Source organism: Apteryx rowi, unplaced genomic scaffold (genome assembly GCF_003343035.1).
Source record: "Apteryx rowi isolate R43461 unplaced genomic scaffold, aptRow1 scaffold_32, whole genome shotgun sequence".
Taxonomy (NCBI): domain Eukaryota; kingdom Metazoa; phylum Chordata; class Aves; order Apterygiformes; family Apterygidae; genus Apteryx; species Apteryx rowi.
The window spans coordinates 3,241,821-3,262,837 of record NW_020449641.1 but is presented as its reverse complement, the minus strand read 5'-3'; the positions used below and the strand labels follow the sequence as shown (position 1 = coordinate 3,262,837).

The 21,017-nt window shown below is 46.6% G+C and overlaps 1 protein-coding gene across 4 annotated transcripts in view; it reads right to left on the bottom strand.

Moving 5' to 3' along the window:
• TP63 (tumor protein p63) overlaps positions 1 to 21,017 on the bottom strand; it is a 111,803-nt gene that overhangs the window by 76,848 nt on the left and 13,938 nt on the right. For 3 of the 4 annotated variants that reach the window (XM_026070865.1, XM_026070866.1, XM_026070867.1), the window contains exons 1-2: positions 11,628 to 11,716; positions 10,695 to 10,827 (exon numbers count right to left, since the gene is read on the bottom strand). In XM_026070865.1, the coding sequence (XP_025926650.1) occupies positions 10,695 to 10,827; positions 11,628 to 11,701 (207 nt within the window). In that variant the 5' untranslated portion in view covers positions 11,702 to 11,716. Of the gene's footprint in view, positions 1 to 10,694; positions 10,828 to 11,627; positions 11,757 to 21,017 lie in introns of those variants that run through there. The other variant, XM_026070863.1, reaches the window with a different exon arrangement.

The following is a 21,017-nucleotide window of genomic DNA, read 5'->3' as shown; positions in this document are numbered from 1 at the left end:
CATATGTAGGATAGAGACTTGCATTCCCAGAGCCTGCAGGGTTAGCCTYTCTGCTTTACCCAGATCTGAACCGTGTGCAGGCGACAAAGCTCGATGCACTTGTGGCTTCCCTACCACTAACTGAGGGATGGGACTGATGCCCAGAATTTCCTTTGGAAAAAAAAAAAAAAAAAAATAATAATAATAATAAGTGCATGAAATTCCAAACTAGAAACATGCCCTATTTGTAAGTGCTTCATATTGAAGATCAATCCTTCCTTCCATGGACTTCAAACTGCACTTTTCAAGACTAGCTCGTTTTGTAAACTGCAGCGGAAAGACGCAGACTTGCTGAGGAGAGAAAAGCCCTGCTCCTGGTTTCTACCCACAGCACAGGCTGGCTTTTCCTTCCCCAAAGCAGCATGCCCTCTCCAATGCAATTGGCTGTCACAACAGGCCTGCCCTCCGACCCTGGGTAAACATCTGCACACGCTGCTTATTTGAGCTCCTATAGCCTCGTTATCTCCCCAGAACACCCCTAGGGCTAATTAGAGAGTTAATGGCATCATGTCAAGAGATAACACTATGTAGGGGGAGCAGGGAGAGCGAAGGAGGAAAGGAATTGTGAAACAAAACCAGTTCCCTTCACAACTGCTATGTAATATTGGTTTAGGATGGCGCGCGCAGACCCTGAGGAGTCTGCCCTCCAGCTGCCTAACACTGTTTAATGAGGAGCAAGACACTCCTTTAGAGAGATTCATCTCTCCAGCCAAGATGATGCAAGGTCCCCACTTCTTTCCTCCCATCTGCACGATCAAAACCCCTCCAATCCTTTCTCCCACTGCTGCCAAGGGGGGTTACCCCCACCAAAGCGAGCAGGAACTCACCTTCTACAGCTGGGGGTGCTACACAGGACTGACGCCAAGCAGCCAACACTTTGTGTTGCGTGGCATCTGGAAAGCATTAGGTGTGGGGCAACTGAGTGTGGAGACCATTTATCATCAGAAAGCTTTGCCCCGTGTTTTATTCCTGGCACTCCTTTACTCTATTTTTCACTTTTTTTCTACCAAAATAATTCTCTTTAAAGAGCAATTGTTTCCACTAGAAAATTAGAGATAAAGAGGAAGCAACTGTCTGTAGGCAAATAGATTTTTGCAAGCCTGCTGGTCAGCCTCAACCACTGGTCAGCAGACACTTGAGCAAACACTTTTGCACTGATGGGTGCAAAGTCACAGGTCAGCAGACACTTGAGAGGAGACCTTGCATGGAGACATCATTGGCTGCCTTTTGGGGTTCAAGCCTCTGCCATCAGCAGCTATGTTGCCCGATTAGCAACCCTCGACATTCGGACTGCACTTCTGCCTGAAGACCTTCAGGTGCTCAACACAGCATGCCACGCACACACACAAACGCTTGCAGTGTATTTTGCAAATGCGGAAAACCAGATGCACAAGCAACCAGGACAAGCAGCCGCACTCTGCAGAGCAAGGGCACCCAGGTCCAGTGGGCTCCACGAGTGGTCTAAAGAGAGAAGAGTCACAAATTCTGGGTCACCACGCGGGTGCAAACAGCCCCAGCCTCCGCAGCTGGCGCGGGGACGGCGGCAGGAGGCTTCGGCACGCGGCAAAACCCACGTTGCAGCACGAGACGCAACACTCCAGCCAGGGAGAGAGAAAGCTGAAAGGGAAAAGCGGGAGACAGCGACAGATTAGAGCCTTTGTTTTTAATTAAAAGAGAAGCAACTGTTGACAGTCCAGGTTTGCTCTTACGTAACCAGCTGAGGAGAAAGTGTCGTGCTTCCCTTATCTTGTATAAACTACAGATTACTTACAGGAAACGCACAACTGTTAATAAAAGCACAGTCAAAGCAGCTCTTTCTGGTCAGCCTGTACTATGTCACCACCTCCCTTCCCCCATGGCCTTGTACAATAACTCAGTATTTTAAATAAATAAATAAATAAATAAATAGAAGTCATCAAGTTGCAATAATTTGAGATCGGCCTCCCCAGGCTCTGGCGAAACCCCGACCCTGCGGTCGCTGGCCGCCCGCACTCATCGCACGAGTGCATCGGCGTTACCTTATATTCCCCCGGCCTGTTTATGACACCCACCTGTCGTCTCGCGTCTGCGGCGCGATTGTAAAGCCTCCGGCCCAGCATGGGGGAGGCTAATCCCGGCCGAGGGCTTCCAGGCGCTATCGCAACGCTGCCGGCCAGCGGCAGCCAGGGAGCGTATTTTGTCCCTTATGTTTTCTGTGCAAAAGCGTTTTGTTTCGCATCGCGGGTCGTTGCCCAGGTGCCCTCCTGGATGCTCTCACATGCCACATCCACCACCGGTATCACAGCCGCCACGGGAGATCACACCCGGACCCGACATGCCACCCTAGGGGGGGCGGCCCCCGGCGCGCCAACCCCAATCCGGGGCCAGGAACTCTCCAAAGCACAGACCGCGCTTTCTTCCCCCCCGTTAGCAAAGAGGGGCGCACGCTGCCGACTCCGCTAGCGGTTAATGCCCATACTATGAACTGCATCCCAGGTCTCAGTTATTTGGCCGGAGACTTTTCCCCAGAAGATTTATTTGATATTTCTGCCTGCCTTAACACCAGTTTAGTTTCTGACTTGCTTAAACCTAACCCAACCCGGACATCACCCTAAATTCCTCATTATCTAGCTGTGCCCACAGAAAGAAAGAAGGGTGCTTCGGGGAACCTTTTCCTCGTGTTTAGAGGATGGAGATAAAAACAATCCACATTTTTAGAGCCAACTTAGTTACACTTGTAACTGAAAACTCCTTTGATCTTCCATTAAACTCCACAAATTCAGATGCCTATTAGCAAAAGGTTCATTCAGCAGCAAGTGAACTAACACAGGCCACAAACCACTCCTTAATCTACGCTTCACAGAGACCGATTTAATTTTCCATGACTGTCTGACAATTCACTCCCTCGTTAATTTAAATGCTATCAAATCAACGGCAGCGAGCTGGAAAGCAGACAGAGACATCTGTGGGAAAATGGACTGCCTAGTCCAAAAGTCTCCTTATGAAAAAGTGAAGGGAAAAATACAGTCATTAAGGGGACCACAGGCAGGATTCGTAGAACCACAAAGTGACATTTCCAGCAAGACTCTGGATGTGCCAGGCCTTCTCCAAGGCAAGAAGCTGAATTAATACAAGATGGGACTTTTAAAAAGCAAAGCTAGGCACTGCAGCTCGCTGCCAGGCAGAGGCACTTGGACCAAACGGCAGAGCGCCACTCTCGCGGGGCCGTACCCTTGGTTTGCCTTCGCCACGAGGGAGCATCCCATGAGCACGGCTGGGCCGTTCCCAGGCCCTGAGCCCGCTCGGGAGCTCCCACGCGGCATCGCACTGCACCGGTGCAAGGGGCAGCCACAGAGCAGCATTTTCATATGCCTGGAGCGGCGCAGCTGGATTCAGCATCCTCCTTCCTGCCAAGGAGAGAGAAGGGCCTCCTCTCCCTCCCGCCACCAACTCGGATGACAAATTCAGATGAACATGAACTTTGGGGATGGCCGCTCCACTTAGCACAGCTGTATACAGCTGTGCTTCGCAGATGGCTGGAACGCCAGCTGCCTGAGGCTGATGGAGGGATTTACCACTTATGGGAATGTTTTGATTGGGTTAGAGCTGAACAAATAATAATGGAAGTATGTTTACTATATATATATATATATATACACACACACACATATATATATATATATATATATATATATATATAATCTCCATCAACTGGGTAGAGAGACATACAGTAAAGTTCCCTGCAAGACAGCATAAACTTTAAACTTGCTCTGGAGGCAAAAGTACCTACAGTTTGTTGCTCTGAGATCAAGATCCTTTTTAATTGTTTGTGCAGACTTTTTAAAAGATGTAAAATAATTGCTAATGCATTATTGCTTCATACTTCAGCAAGAAGCACATGCAGCCTTATGGAAATCTTTGGAGGCAGTCCTAGTTGCTTGGGGAAGATGTTTTCTGAAGCAACTGCTTCTTTCATTCTAAGGTGTTTGCATAGAGGCAGATGGCAGGACTTGCAATTGCAATCATCATCTCAACTACGTGTAGCAATAAGAGCTGGAGATTTAAAGCCAGCTCTCCAAAGAAGACAGGTCAGAACGAATACTCAACTCGCTTCAGCCACTGACCTCACACTATAGCATGCTGCAAAACGCCCTACCATGCCTGGCTTATTTCCAATAGGTTTTTGCTTTTTAGCTTAAAATTAGTTTATTCCCTCCCAAGTTGAATATAAAGCAGGATACTTGAAGGGTGATAATATTTAAAGGAATTTTAAATATGTTTCCAAAATGATCTATAGCACAGCAGACAGATCACCCATTTGTTTTCTCAATGCTATTAAGAATTCAGGGAAGTGACACTAAAAATAAAACACTTACTGTCACCCTACTCATTAACTGGCTGCATTCCTACAAAAAGAAATGCAGCCAACTCTGGCCTGCAGCCAGAACCAGCACTAAACAGCAAGGGAAAGGGAACCACTGAAAAATTATTTTAAACAAACAGAAAGATCTTTGGAGCCCTACTTCTCATTCTGAATGAGAAAAATTTTCATCTTTTGTTTTACCTATATTGAATGCACAAATGCATTCTCTATGTGCATCCTTTATCTGAATGAATTGACCATTTCTGGATTTGAATCTGCAGCCCTAAATGTGATGATTAGATCACTCGGAGGGACCTACACTGCAGAAGATTAAACATTCAGCAGTATTATAGAGCCAAGCCTAAATTAGGAGAGCTTATGAATTCAACTGCAAACAAGAGAGGTGCTGCAGGGAAAGTTCCAACAGAATAATGCATTTGCTCTTTATGGAAATGCCTTTGCATAATCTCAACTTTCTTTGCACAGCTACAGAACGAACAAATACCCACACAGAAGAGAAACTTGGCAAACCTCAAACTCTCTCAAGCACAAACCAGACATTAATAAAAGCTTTGATCACGTATCTGTGCTGTACAAAGTCCTTCCTTTCTTTCTATGGCCAATTCAGGAATACTTAAGCATGGAAACAGATGGTCACACAACCCACTTTGCTGCATCTACTTATCAAATTGGCTTTATCCTCCAGGTGCAAAACCATTTCCCAACTAAATTCAGCACCTGCCAGAGCCTGGGGAAGCACACACCACGCATTAGTCAGCTTCTCCACAGAGACATTCTTCCTGCATCTCTCAGCCACATCGCACATAACATGCCAGTTTGCCCGCGCTACCCACCTGTATGCAGGGACAGCCTATCCATCCTTCAGTCCTACAACCCGTAATCAGCTTTCATCTATTTCCTCAGCCATTACTTCACAGCAAGTGGAGCTCTCTTCTAACCCAGCAAAACGCTTTTAAGCGAGCAATTAAAGGTAACCGAGATCAGAACCCATGCGTTAATATTAACATGTTGGAAAGGATGCAACAGACACACTGCAATCCCTTCTGGACAACGGGTTGCTTGTTATCTGTCTGTCCATCATATACTTGCACAGAAGTGTCCTGGTGCTGACCCTGACCACAGCCCCCACTCTATGCAGGCAACAGGCTCCTAGGGGCACAGAAATTCAGTGTGTGGCCACTGACTTCACGTATTGAATTGGTTTATACAAGGGCAAGGCTGAGAGAGCACAGAATACAGCCTACCAGTTATCCAGTGGCCAACCCACGCTGTGCAGCTGCATCACGGACCCGCTCCTCTCTAGGTCAGTGGGTTGCTACCTGGGAAGGTACCTTATGAAAGCTGATGTGGGGTGGTTCCCTTGAGAGCCTATAGCAGGTTAAAGATACTTGGGAAAGGTTTTCTGTTCTCATTGGGAAGTATCAAATACTAACTCTGAGATCTAGTAATTGGCAGGACCACTCAACAAGGACCAAGGCAGAGGGCACCAGCCCCAACACCTCCATGTTCAACCCATGCTGCATCCACAGTCTCGCCTGCAGTTTAGTTTCTCCTCTGCCTCCTAGGCAGAAAGTTTACAGCAGCGAAGACATCACTTAAAAACATGAAATATGCATAGCATCTCCAAAGTTTCTCTAGCTACCAACCGTGGGACACTCACAGCCCATGAAGCTGCAGATCCGAATCCAAAAGGACTCCCTTAGCCCTGCGTTCTCCTGAAGCAACACCACCCCCCCCCCCAACACCCCAGGAGAGAAACCAGACCCTCTGGGAGCTCTGCAGCACACGCAGCTCAGTTGGGCTTCCCCAAGGCACACGGAGCAAACACCCACAACAGCAGCAGACAGAAGTCATGGAAAAATAAAGCCTGCCTTCCTCAGCACCTGACAAGAAATTCTCTCCCTCCTTTGTGGGGAGGGACAGATACAGGTTAAGAAAACTCTGACCAAAGTGACTGTCTGTAAAAAGGCATTCCACTGAACTGGTTAGGCAAGGGGCTGCGGGAGGACGGCTAGCTCAGGGGCACGAAAGGAAGGTATGTACATGGGGGAGGGGGCGAGGCTGATCCTCCACTGCTCCATCACTTCGGACAGCACTCCTGCTCCCACTGACAAAGGCTTTCTGGGTCCCTGGAGCCCAGGTGCACGCTGCTGTGAGGGAGGCACTCATTTTTCTAGACGAGGACTTTTCTGAGCTTTGCCTACTTTGCAAGACCCTTGGGAGGGGCAGGAGGGGTGAAACTTTTTCAGAATATCATCCAGTGAATTTCTTAACCTAAACCAGCTTCGTTTGGGTCTAGAATAGCATCTCTTCGCACCCATGGGCTACTTCAAAGGCACTTATGCGTGGTGGCAAAGGAAAACAAGTTTGCACCTGGTATACAGCCAGAGTCAAACAGCAGGCTGACAGCTCGCCATGAGAGCTCCAAGGCAATACAGAGGTTATTGCACTGCCACATACTCATTTGTAGAGAGCGCTCTCTGGATCCCCTCCTCCCAGTAGCTCAATGGCATTTAACCATTCAAAGAAACCCATTTTTCATATAACATCACCTGGTTTCTAGCACCACAGGAGCAAACCTTAGAGAGCAGCCTGCCTCCAAGGCAGGAGAAGCAGCATCCTCTTTGAATTGAGGGAGCCTCCTGTCACCCCTCTACACATCCCACAGCTGCTGGCTTCTGCCTTGTTCGCATAAGATGCTGCTGAGTATTTTCTCAGTCAAAGCCCAATGGGCCACATGGATGTGTGTTCAACTTACCTTCCTGGCCACCCGTGGCTCCTTCCCGCTCTAGTGCCATGGCAGAGACCACCAGCATCCTCTCCCCAACTATGTGAAAAGATAGACTTCTGCTAGGGCGGGGGGTTCCCAGTCTGCCTGTGGTTAACATCATTGGTGTGTAAAGAGGCACAGCCAACACAGCCTCGCAAACGGGCCACCCAGAAACCATCAACATGGAACATTGTGAAAGACCTAGTCACAAGGCATACAAACGGGGGAAGGCTGCTGACTGCCTCATTTTACACCAGGCCCACAAACCCTCTTCCCCTCCAACTCTTTTCATCCAAAGGTAGTGCTGTTCTCCAGTTTCTCCTGCTCCTTTCTTCTGCAGGACAAAGGAAGAATATTTCTTCCTTAAAAAGGAGAAGAGCATGAGAACTGCAAGGGTTCAGCTCAGCAAAAAAACAAGTTGTAGCTCAAGAGAAGGGTTTCTTTCTCACTCAACCTTCTCCTCCAGCTCTCTCCACACTGAGCTCCACTTTCAAGGCGATAAACACAATTCATGGGTGTTTAGCAGGGCAGGACTTGCTCTCATTTTCCAGCCCATAGGTAGGACAGTCTCTTCAGGCACTGATCTGAATGCTGTACTGCACTCCCCACTATCAGGTCTGCTGTGAACAAGTGACTAAAAATCTCACAGCTCTCACCAACACAAATCTTGGTCAGGGCTGGATCAAAGATGGACATCTTTTATGGCTGAAAAGCGAGACTTTCAGCTAAGTTCCACAATGGTACAATACTTATTTTAAAGGCCAATCATGATTGCCTTAAAGTCCATGGAAGGTCAACCGCTTTGAATAAACCGGTCTGTTATTTGCTTTGCGCCCATTTCAAATTCACTTGGTAGTACATTTTGGAGAAAAGCTGGCTTTGCTCTTTCCCTAACAAAAATCTAGTAATAAAGAGCAGTCTGTCTTGATCTCACCATTCATCTCCTAAGGCCCCTCTGTTTCTGCTGCATTCCTTTGTGTTTATCTGCCCTCTTCAACTCTTTTTACTGCAATCAGCTGCGTGCGGCACCTCGTGTCTAGAAGTGACATGGCTGAGGTTACACGACAGACAGGTGCAAGGGGAGCTATTGCCCTAAAGCTATCCAAAGGAAAAGAGAAGCTGGAGGGGAAGAGGGTTGTAAGGTATTTCAAATTAAAGCCGACAAACAGCAAACACCTTGCCCCAGGCTACACATTCTCTGCCAATGCAAGCTGCAGCGGCTGCGAGCCCCAGAAACAGCAAAGCAAACACAGACTTCTCTGCAAGGGGGAGTTGTCACCTGTCAGGGATGTTTGCTAATTTATAGGGAGGTGGTGGTGGTGGTAAGGGGAGTAAAAAGAGCTTCCCTCATTTTAAAAGACGGGCTGTTTGCACAGGTTTGAGATGCATATTTTGCTTTGTAAAGGCTTTTGTGCAGCACTCAACTGAGCGAAGGTGCTGTCTTCCAGCAAAGGAGAACTAGAACATTTATAAATGAACATGGGAATACTCAGCCCTTAGCAGCGTGTCTGAGCCATAGCCTTACAGTAAGGGTAAGGATGGGATGGAATTTCCCTGCTTCCCCTTCAACTTGTTGTGTCAGTGAAAAATAATTCTTTAAAGCCACCATGCAGCTCAGCCTCTTCAGAAATGCCTCCTGTGAGGCCAAGATCAAACTTCTCATAAGCAAGAAGTAATTTCATAGCAAAAGCCTCTGCCCTCCTCCCCCAGCCCTAGCGCTCATTTCAACAGCGCTCAGACAGGACAAGAGAAAGGGATTTTCCACCGATGTTTCACTGCACCACAGACAGGAGAGGGAGACTCTGAACAAGGGCTTCGAGAGAGCCTGCCCAGTTACCACAGTGCTCCACAGACCACACAGAGAAACTGGAGATGGGGAGGCTTTGCTAACACTCACAACGCGTGCGGCAAGCAGACGTTTTGGGCATGGAAGGAGCAGAGTTTCTGCTGAGAGCCTTAGAAGTGTTGGGGTTTGTTTTGTGGAAGGGCATAGTTAGTTCAAACAGACCACCACCACCCATTCTGAAAGCCAGGAGAATCTTTCAGACCAGCTATTGGAGGGACCGTTTTATTGGAGCTGCGCTACCACGTCGGAGAAAGATAAAAAACGTCCTTTCAGATCCAGATGCTGACGGAGGTCTTGCACCCCGCCCCTCTGAGTCCACCCGGAATACATGGTTATTTAGATACAAAAATCAAGATGTAACCAGACTTGACATTAGTCACCTCCCTCCCTTGTGCACCTGGAGTAGTTTCATCACATTAGCCCAGCAGATGCGCAACCTCAATGCAGCCTTTTATCCTTTGCAATCTTGCAAGGGAAGAGGAAAACATCACCCTGTGCTGTGATGTTTCAGCAGTCATGCTAGATGGGCAATAACAGGTCAAGCCTTCTGGCACCAGGTATTGCAATCGGCATGACCTGGGAGCTCTTTTCCTTTTGGATGTGATCCTCCGAGTTACAAGCACTGCCAGCATGCAGACTGCCGATCAATGTCAGTGCTGCAAACACGTTGTGGTAGAGCACTAAAATTGGTAGTCAATAATCCAGGGAGTTGTCAGTTTCTCAGAATGGAAACATAGAAGAACAAGAAAATCCCACAGACATCAACACAAATGTCAAACCACGCATAATTTTTACCTCCAAATATATAAATCCAGGAAGAACAGAAGCAGAAGAGGGACAACTCCTGCCTCCCACTCTGCCTTCAAAAGTAATACCTGACTTCTTTACCAGAAGTATTGATAAGAAAGAGCTGGTCAGTTTGTGTCAAAAGCAAATGAACCAGTAACCACCAGTGCCCCATCTGCATTCCAGTCTCCAGCCATACAGGTGACACACCCATGACCAAATCTTGCTAGAAGCACTCTCTAGCCTCACTTATCTGGAAACACAGGAAGGAGAAGACAGCCATGGTCTAAAAACAAGTTTTCATTCATACTTGGCCTTCAAGAGAAAAACAGGCCAGTGAAGAACATCCTCAGGTCTTGGCCTTTGATTAGCAGAAAGGCTACAGCATCCAGAATATCAACTATTTTAACACTCAGGCCACAGAAACAAGCTCGAAGTAGGGAGAGAGCAAGGACAGCCAAGCAGCTGCGCAAATGCAAGAGACCCCTTGGCTCTTCCTTCTGTTCACCTCCTCATCCCTCTTTCTTGCCATCGCTTTAGCAGGGGAGGAAGGGCAGGTAAAGAGCCAACCTGCTCCCCCTTGCAGCCACAGGAAGGCACAGAGAGGCACTCTTCACAGGGCACATACTCTCTGGTTAAACCAGACATATTGACACTGCTGTTAATTGCCACTATTCCCTCACTTCACAGAGCCATACCCCAGGCTAGTTCTTGTGAGTGGAACAACAGGTAAAGAGAGAAGGGACTTCCTTGCTCAGAGAAAACAGCCACAACTCCACCAAGAAGGAGGAAGAGAGTCCTGGCACAAGACTGACAAGCAAGAATGACTTCTACCAAACTCCTCATCTTTTCCCATCGAAGGGGGAAAGGAAATTCTTTTCAAGACTCACCCACATTGGATCACTCAGCTCCGTATCCTGTACCCGGACACAATCCATGCTAATCTCTATTTTGTTTGTAGGGCCATTTTCTGATGGATCATCAATGAAGTTCAAATCAATCGGCTGAACTGAGCATATTGGCCTGAAAAGAACAGAGTAATGCAGTTAAAACGGACCAAGGTCTGTTTTTCCCCATCTGCTGGGGTGTCACCGAGGCATTAGACATGATCACAGACTGTTCCCAAGGCAAAGTAAGTGATTCCTCCTCAACGCTATCTTCACCACCTGCTATACTAGCAGCACCACCTGAGCAGGGCTGGGCCTGGAGGGACGTTTTACTTGCCTGGCCAGTAAAATGAGGTAAGAGTACAGGAGTTAAAATCACTGAAAGACAGAGTACTCATGGAGGATATATAGCAGTAACTGTCTCAGCATCAGTCATGGCAAGTCAGGAAAGGAAACAGAATCAGTTTAATAAAACGTCTCCTCCAGTAATAGCTGAAGACACCATAGGCCGAATTACTTCTTTCAAGGGACCTGATAGAGTGAACTGCATACCACCTCCACCTCCTCTCCCTCCTGGGCATAACCAAAGGCTGAAAACATGGAGCCTGGGTATAGAGAAAGCTGCCGAGAGCCATGGCTCCAGTTCCTTTGGGGAAAGCATCATCCATCCACCTTAAGCGATGGAAAGCAGTTAGCACAGTAACTAAAGGTCTCCAAGAAAGTCAGCATCATGTGCGACCTCTGCATCGGTCCCCCACAGACTGAATGAAAGACTTCTTCAGAGCTCAAGAGCCGTCCATCATCATAGACTCAAGCCAAATAAGTACAAAGGCCTCTTGGAGCCTCACCTTCAGTCCCCTCAGCAACCTAATACAGAGGTATCCTGTCCCAAAATGCCTCCTCCCCCCCCCCCAATTGTCCTTAAGAATTACTTACTGTTCCAGGAAGTCCCAGATATGCTGTAGCACCTCTGGGCTCAGGAATTCCCTGGGCTGTGAGTTCTGGGACATGGCTGAACGGTAGTAACTCTCCTTCCAGGAGAAGTGGCTCGGAGTTTCTACAAACCTTAAAAAACAAAAGCAAAAAAAAAAAAGAAAAGAAAAAACACACACAAAGATATGTTGAATGCATGAGCCCAACTACATGAAAACCCATAAATAGAAGCTATTGTGTGAAAAAGGAGACACGCTAAATGCCTGCAACATTCACAGCTGTACAATGTACATTCCACCCTACTGCAGATGCTGTATTTAGAAGGGAGAGAATTAGACTACCCTTTTCAATAAGCTAAGTACGCCTTAGAGTCCACTGGGATGCTGTGTCATAAGGAATCCCACAGAAAAAAAACTTTCCATTTTACCCCAAATAATATGAACTTTGCATACAGAACAGGCAGAGCTGTGTAGCAGGTAAAGCACCTAAGGGTAACCAGGAATCAGCCTGACCCAATCTGTGACTCCACTCTCCCTGTCAGGCTACCTCTCCAGATTGCATGACCTTGGACAGTTTAGGGGGCTTCACCTCTACTAGCCATTGCAGCTGAGGTCTTGGACCAATATAAGGATTTTTTTTTTTTTTTTTTAGTTTTTGAAAAAAACCTTTTCTTGCTTGGTTTTCTACAGAGATAAATTAATTTATATCAAACTGTACCTGCTTGTCTACTGCCTTCTCCTCACCTCCAATAGCTTCTGAATCTGAACGACTGATTTCTGCCAAGTCTGGTAATCACCTTGGCCATTTTTATCCCTTTAAGCTGCTACAAGCTTCACAGAAATAGGTGGGCCCAAGAGAAGGCAGTGACGAAGCCAGAGCACTCGCGCATTCCACAGCTGCACATTCTCATCCCACCGGCCAATTTCTAAATTCAAACACAGCAGCTTTTACACCAGTGTCAAGATACTCAATGGCTGTAGGGATGTAAGGGGAAATTTCTTGAGTGTATTTACAGATGACAAAAACTCTCCATTCAACTTAATTAAAGTATCAGTCAGGTGATGGCTTTCACCCTAAAAGGACAGGAGGCACCCCACAAAAATTTTCATATATAAGAGTTGTTTCTACACAATATAATTAAACAGCAACATTCTCTGCCAAAGGAACTGCTGTTACAGGAGCCAAGAGTATAAATGAATTCCAAAATGAATTACAATAACATTTGGAGGACAGGCTCATTGGTGCTGTTTAACGCAACAGTCTGAAAGAATTACAAGGAAGACCTTAATCTGCTGGCTGCCAAAATTAACAAGAGTGTTTCAGAGGAAGGATCATATAGCTGTTCTTCTCCTCTAATATTTCTTGAAGCATCTACTACTGGCTGTTGTCAGAGAGGAAACTGGCTCTTTTGACTGAATTTGTATGGCCTCTCAAGTTTTGAAGAAGATTCATGTCCACAAAAAGCAGGGCTTTCCTCACCTCTGCTGCTCACAAATCTCAATTACATTTTAAAAGGGCAGATAATTTTCCCTAGTTAATAGAAATCAAGTGTTTTTGGCCCCAGAGCCATGGCTGAGCACACCTCAAAATAGGTGGAAGTACTGCTTCTGTTGCTAATCTCTTCTGATCAACAACAAAAACAACCTAACATGTTTGAAAATTCATGAAAATCCAAAGGGACAGAAAATTCAAAAGTGATGCAACTCAAAAATGCTCTGTCTCACCAATATGAACACACGCCCTCACTCAATCTGAATACATAATCACAAGTCCTCTGAGAACGGCAGTTACCCCATGAAGTACCAGAAATTACAAGTTACATGCTTTCAGTTTGGTATGGCACTTTCAAAAGTACCATAGTGAAACCCAGATGAACACATCTAACCTAAACATCTGTCATGTACACTAAGAACCAATGCTACAATGAGCTTTTAAGGTGCGTAACAGGGAGAGCACGGCCTCAGATAGAGATCCACAATTTTTCTGCTTCATATACCTGCCTCCTCAGGCCCAGCAAGGACTACAGAACACATACTTACTTCAGGAAACAAACCCTGAAGTTATGTATTTAAATTTCTACAAATACTTTAAGAGTAAGACAGATGAGAGCCACTGTTTTGGCCATTTCTAGCAATGGAACTGGAACATAGAGTATTTCTCCATGGCTCACATCTACTGAGTGACCCAAGGAAGTCTAAGAAGCAGCCGGGAAAGCAGACCCGGCCTGGGGCTGACTCCACCTGACCTGCTGCCTGAGTTGCTTTGGCCAAAAGCCACATGCTCCAGAAGCTGCAATCTGCGGAAGCATCCAGCAGGAAAGGTGGGACCTGAGGAAGAGCTCTCGGGATACTGTGCTCTCCCCTGGTCTGGGCCACAGCTAAACCCATGAACTACCACTGCCATGCAACCTATGAGTGGCAGAGGACGTAGAGACAGAAAGGAAGGACAGCGTCAAACAGGCATCCTTTCCAGAGCACTACAAAGGCAGGAGTAACCTAGCATTAGACACCGAAGGTAAAACCCTGCAGACTGGGCACAGTGGAGAAGGCAGAAAACACACCAACTAGACAGCCACATGGACAACATAACAACACATTGCTTATACTCCAGTATGACCAAGAGGCTGCAACCAGCTCATACAAGACACAAAACACTTCATACACAACAATCCTCTGACCTGCCTCGCTTCTGCCTGGCTTCAGCACTTCTCTAACATCATCTTGCCCATCCTTGACTCCTGCTGCTGCTGCCCAGCACCCCAGTGGTTTGACACCCTGTTCCCAGCAAGCAAATCCAACCAGAGTGGTGGAGGGTTGACCCATAGGTTATCCCCAGCGACAAGAGGCAATTTCCTTGCTGAAAGGACCCACCTATCTTGCACAGCCTTCCTGGAGGCACATGAAGGAACACTGTGCTCTCTGCATGCAGCACATGTTCCCAAAGCCCCAAATGTGCTCTGCCACTAAATCTGCGGACCCCAAGAGTTGCTCAATATTCCACACCTGGCTGTGACCTCCCAGGAATGCCTAGCAGAGAAACCACCAAACATGTGCTCCCAGTCCACCTAAGCGCTCACTTCTTAAGAATTATTTGCCGCTTACCAGCTCCACTCACAACTGGTAAATATTCAAATCACTTTTTAGGAATTCAGTATGAATGTAACAACAGCAACCAGTCACACCAGCTCAATACTACTTACAGAGGAACCAACTAAGCCAAAAAAAAAAAAAAAGTTATTACAAAAAGGCCTTCCTCAAAAAAACTTCTTTCCATCAAAAAGTCTCAGTGCAATGAGCTTCTGGCATGCCATGACCTGCTTTGGTTCACAGCTGCATGCAGTGCTAGGTCACAAGATGATGAAGCAACCAATTCAGCCTTGCTCACTCTGGCCCTTTGCAGTCCCATTCAGCAGCAACACAGAAGTTGCTTTACACAAACCTGCTCCAACCAAGCACTTTCCATAGTGTCCACATTCTGCAGTGCAGGAGAGGAGAGAGATATTACCTGCACAGGGTGTCAATGTTAGAAGGTTTGTTATTCTGGGTCTCTAAAGCTTTTGGGGTTGTTGCAAAGATACACACCAACTGAGGACAGAACTAATGCAGCCTGGTCTTAACACAACTCCAAACCTCTCCAGAGAGTCTCAACATCTCCATTTCTGGGGTGCACCCCTCCTACAGATACCCCATGGCTGCAGAGCCAAGCATTTTCCAATTGTGTCATCTTTACTCTCCTACCCAACCCATCTCCTGGCATTCTGTTTCTAAAGAGAACAATCCAACTTCAAACGATGCCAAAAAAGGCATGTTTCCCTACCCCAAACAAAAGACGTTTCCTTGTTAATACTTTCACAGAAGCAAATTTTGAGAGACTCCTTCAGCCCTCTGCAACAGCTTGCCTACCTATACAGCTCCATTTCCACAGGAAGCTGCAGAGCTAGTTAGCCAGCCTATGCAAGGCACCTGTGAGAAGACTACAACGTTACAGAGGCAGTGAGCAGTGCTTTTTTTACTTAGTTGAGTATATCCTGCTCTCAGGTAGAAAAGAGTTGTCAGAAGTGCAAGAAAACTAACTTTAATTCAGCATAAACCTGCATGCATGATAAGTTGTCTCCTTCCCTGTGATCTTAATAAGATATAAACCTGGTGCCATTTTCTTTAATAAGCATCCTTTAACCTGGTGGAACTGATTCTGTCAATTAAACAGTTTCCTAAATGCCCAAATGTGCTCTTCTACAGAAAATGGAAGTTAAAACCTGAAAGAGGTCTATGCATAAATTCCACTACTGCAAACCCTCCAGTTCTTTTCCTCTATCAGCAAACTCTCTGACTTCAGTGAAATACTCCTTAAGTTACTCACAAGATAGCAGGAGCTTGCAAATCTGAAGTCTTAAATTGTTCCTCCCGGCAGCTTTTTTATTAACAGACATTTAAACAACAGCCCTTTTACTCACAACCATGCATCCCAAAGTACACTGTAGGAAATAACACTTCCAAGCACAGGCTGTTGCACCAAACTACTGACTACGATGGGACAAAGCATGATAGCAAATCTTCTCTGGTCCACCCTTAATCCACAAACTATATGTTTAATTAACTGCTGAAATAGTCAGCAGACAACTTGCTGCCAGAAGCAGAGAGCACTAACTGCACCCATTTGTTACTGCAGAGGAATTTATCACCCCCATCAAACTGCAAGCTGAATAGGACATTGCACCCATGAGCCCACTCCTTTAAAAATCACCAGGGGATCTTTAATGATCAGAAACGATGGTTTCAGTGCCCTCTGAGAGGAAGCCTCTCACCAAGAGCACAGCACTGCAACACAGCTCCTGCACCACAACACAGAGCTCAACCAGCAGCAATCTTCATCTCCCACTAGGATCTTAGCTCAGCTCAATCCTATTTATTTTGCAAAGGCTGGGAAAAAAGAAAAAAAAAAAAAACCACACAGCCTAAACTCCAGGTGAAAGCATTCTTCCAGATTCACCATGCAGACCGCAGCCTCAGGCACACTCATTTGCTTTACTTTCTCCTGATCATTTCACAAGAAGCGGTGCATTACAGCACACCAGGGGATAAGTGCATCACAGGTGATTCAGGTTGCTATTAAACTGGTTAACAAGATCGTGGGGAAAAGGTGACAGCAAATGCAACATCCCTCCCTCCAGTTGTACCTACACAGCACTCAGCTTCAGAGCCTCCCAGAGGCTGGCAAATGTTAAACTTAAAAAAAGAAAATAAATCTGGTGAAGGTGGCATTTGCCTTTCGCAAGCACCAGCCCACCTGTGTGGCCGCTGCCTCTCCCTTGGGCGCGGGGCTCTCGGCGTGGGGGGACACTTGGCCCCGCACCGCAAAAACTCCTCGCGAACACAGGAGGGAATGAGGCCTTTCGGCCCCCAAAATCTCACTCTGACCACATGCTCTCTACTCTTCACCACGTTTTTTCCCCTCCCTCCCTCCCTCCCTATCAAAGACACTGAAGGAACAAAAAAAAACCCACCCCAAAACAAACAAAAAAACCACTTTCCACACCAGAAAAACAATGACAAAAACCCCCACTAAACTGACTGTTGCAACATAGCGGAGCTTCCCACCTGAGAAGCCACCTCTCAGTGCACGCAATCTTCCCAAGAAAGGGCTAAACCTGCAACATCGAGGCCCGTCTTACCCCGGGAGAGGCGGGGAGGCACGGCGAGAGCCCGCTGCGGCGCCGAGCATGCCCAGACACTCCCCGCCGGCCCTCACCTTAAAGGCAGATGCTGCCTGCTCTCATGTGGGGCTCGGGTCTGAGGTGGGTTGGCCCAGCGCTGCTGCGGGGCACGCCTGAGTCTGGTGACCTCTGCAAAAGTAAGATGGACTGTCACAGCCAGGAGATAGCACGGTTTTCTTTGGTTTCCCTTCCAAAACAGGCTTGGAGCTTAGATGCTCTGAACTGCCCCTGGGCCAATAGCAGGTTTTGTAGAGAAATCAGAGATGAGTAAGACATCTCAGTGATGTCTCTGGCCTGGGTTTCAGGAGACCTGAGCACCTCCACTTTTTTCCAGCCTCCCTCGGAGCTGCAGGAGCTCAGCACCATTGGGGTGGGCACCTTTGGCTGAGGGTTTGCGTTTCTCCCCGACAGTGTGCGAACTCTCAGAAACAACGTGGTTTATAGATGGCAAACTTCATGGCACATCAGCACTGTTCCTTTCTGCCTTGTGGGGAGAAGAGATCACAGTAGGACCAGGCAAAATGGTCTGGACTGTTTTTTTCTGATTGTTGCCAAAGTCACAGGATGCTGCTTTCTGCTTCTCCCTCCGAGGCATCTCTCACTGCTCTTCTGCGCAGCTTTCTATCACTGGGTCTTTACTCCTCAGACAGTGGACAAGCAGATGGGGCCAGAAATGTTTATCTTTGTAGGCTACAGATTTTGCTGGTTTTTTTTACAATGTGTATTCCTCTAAAGAATCATGTCAGCAAAACACTTGGCAAACCTTGATGCAAAGAGAAGAACATCTACTGTCATGAGGAAAGCACTTCCACATTTTGCAAATGAACAGAAAAATAACTAATAATGTCTAAATAATGATATCTAATATGGCTCATTCTATTCATAGCTCTCAAAGTGCTCTACAAAGGAAGGCAGAGTAATTACTCCCATTTTACCTGTGGGAAAACTAAGGCACCAGGAGGTCATGGGATTACTCATGGTTACTCAGCAAGCCAGTTGTGCAGCCAGAAATACAACCTTGGTCACCTGAGTCCCATCCTGGTGCTTCTCAAAATGTAACTAGTGATTTTGGGTGTCTAGCTAGATAAATTCAAAAAGGCCCTGATTTCCTCGAGTGCAGTATGCACTACACTTCCTAGAGGAACAAAAACAAAACCTCTTTTATCTTTAGGCACCAAAATGCTGATGCCCAACTGTGAAAATCTAGGCTGTAGAAATGATGTGACTTGCTTTAAGTCACACTAAAAGTTCAGGGCAGAAGTAGAATTCAAACCCAGATTTCCAGGCTAAAAACCTAATATTTCTTCCTGAATGCTTTCAAACAGTTACGCTTTGTCTACCTCTTAACAGCCATTTATTCATGCATAGGTGAGTATATTAGTCCTATACCGTCACGGGGTATGGGTTGAATAGAGTAAGTTTCAGAGCAAAGAAGCCGGCAGTCTCAGCTTCGACCCTAGCAATTCCARTACACATGCTGGTCCCTGTCTTCTCCAGTTATGCATCAAGGAGCATCAAAAGGCACAGTAAACAAACAATTTAAAGTTCATGAGTGTTACACTTAATTGCCTGAATCTCGGTTTTAGTTGTATTTTTAGTTCTCGAGTGGGGAGGGGGCTCCTTTTCTGTTTGCACTGTTAAAACTCTAGGAACTTGGCAGTGCTCACAGTGCTGGAATTCCCCCTGCTCTACGTTTTAACACTGCAGTGATTTGTAGACATTGCTACCTAATGAAGCACACAGCTGTGCAAGAAGAGAAGGAAGCGGGCTTTGGCAGCATGGGACAAGCATGCGTCTGGCAGGCAGTGTCATCTGGAATTCCCCTAAGCGTGGAGCACGCTTATCCCCCACGGCCACAGTCAGCCACTCTCATCCGGCAAAGCACACCCTGGAAGTGCATGTTAAAGACTTTGTGTAATCARACAGGTTCTTTGCCCCAAATGGGGGGACCAAAATTAAAGCCAATGAATAGACAGGCAGGCCCTCAACCTTCTCGAGGGGCTGAATTTTGTTGAATTCTGGGGATCTGTATTGCACCTGTATCTATGCCTCTTTCTGTATCTACTTATAAATAAGCAGATACCCAAATATGAACTGTACCTTACTATCCATTTTCACATTTCCATATTCCAAGGCTCACATGAGTCCAAGAGAGACTCTTCTCACAGGAATCCCATCCCAGCAGAATCAGGGCCTGCTGAGCTGCATTAACAAGCATGTATTCTCCTATAAATTTGCAGCCCACCTTTCAGATTCAAGTTTCTAAAACCTAGATTCTCAGAAACTTCTCTGAATCCTTCACATTTAATTTCAGTAACAACACTGGTTCTGTGACTCAGTACTATGAAATAGCTCTGGATGAAGAGTGATGGATGCATGGGTTTGGAAGGGCGAATGTAAGGAATAACAAAAACAAACATATAGGGCTTTTTGAGACAGAATAAAATATTCACTCATAGTTCAAATGGCCATTCTTCCCCTTTTTTCCCAGATCCCTTATTTTTCAGATCTGCATCTCACTGAAAAACGTGTGGGCAGCAGCACGGATTGTGGGAAGGGGCAGCTGGGAGAAACGTGGGCCAGCAGCACAGAGATAAGCACAGGTCTCCCTGCTGAGCTGGGAAAGGCAGCATTAGACCACTGCTAGCCTTCAGTATGTGCAATAGAAAACTAAAGAAGGTAACAGCCCTGGGGTGAACCCAGATTTCTGAGAAGGAGATAAACCAACCAAGGAGATAAAGGGAAAACAAGAAAGGAATGGTGAATCACAGCAGTGAAGGGCTCTATTGCACTGCCAGGGTCCTTCAGCATCCTTTGAGACCAGTCTAGGAAAGACTATCAGCTTCTTCCTGTTCCCTAGAAAAATTACACTTGTGTTGTGCATGCTCTGTTTGAACTGAGAGATGTGACACAGAGAAATTAAAGCAATTCTGTCTCAGACAAATGCTGATCACATTGCTTAGAAAAACTCTAGGTTCTGCTAGAATCTACTAAAATAGTGCATCCTGAGCTCCCTGTGACTTAAATTCCTTTTTTTGGAGGTGTATGTATGTGAGCAGARTGGAAAGGGGGGAGGAAGGTATGGTTCCGGCCTCTGGTTGCTTTTTATTCAAGCCTTCAGTGCTAGGACAAAACTGACTTCTGCCAAGGAAAGTGAAACTAGCTGCACAGAATGATCCTCCTAATTCACCATGCCAAAAAGTGCAAGGGGGATTTTTTTCAGTTCATTATCTTCTTTCAGTTAGTGTCATCTTGGGTGTGACTATGCCCACAGTGGATGTAACATTTTCAGCTTCAYAGTGTCCCCTTAAAGCACATTACATCACCGCAGCCCAGGGCGGCACTCCAGCGCCCTGCTCCAGGGCCGGCAGCAGAGTTCCCCCGGGAGACAAAGGCTCCCTCTGCGCTCCCAGTGCTATCGTGCCGACGAAGGCTTCACAACTGGGACATTGCTTCGCCTGCTTCCTGCAAACCTCTTCAAACTGCTCCTGGAAGCAGAGCACGTTCAGAACATTTTCAGCAAACCCAGCAAAACCAGGAACCCACAGCATCTGCTATCTACATCTCATCATTATCAACCTGACAACAGTGACCGCTTCTAAATAAGTAGAAGCATTTCTTTATCCACAGGTCTTCAGATAGCACTAGAGGCATCATCCTGTCTTTGCTGAAGCAAAGTC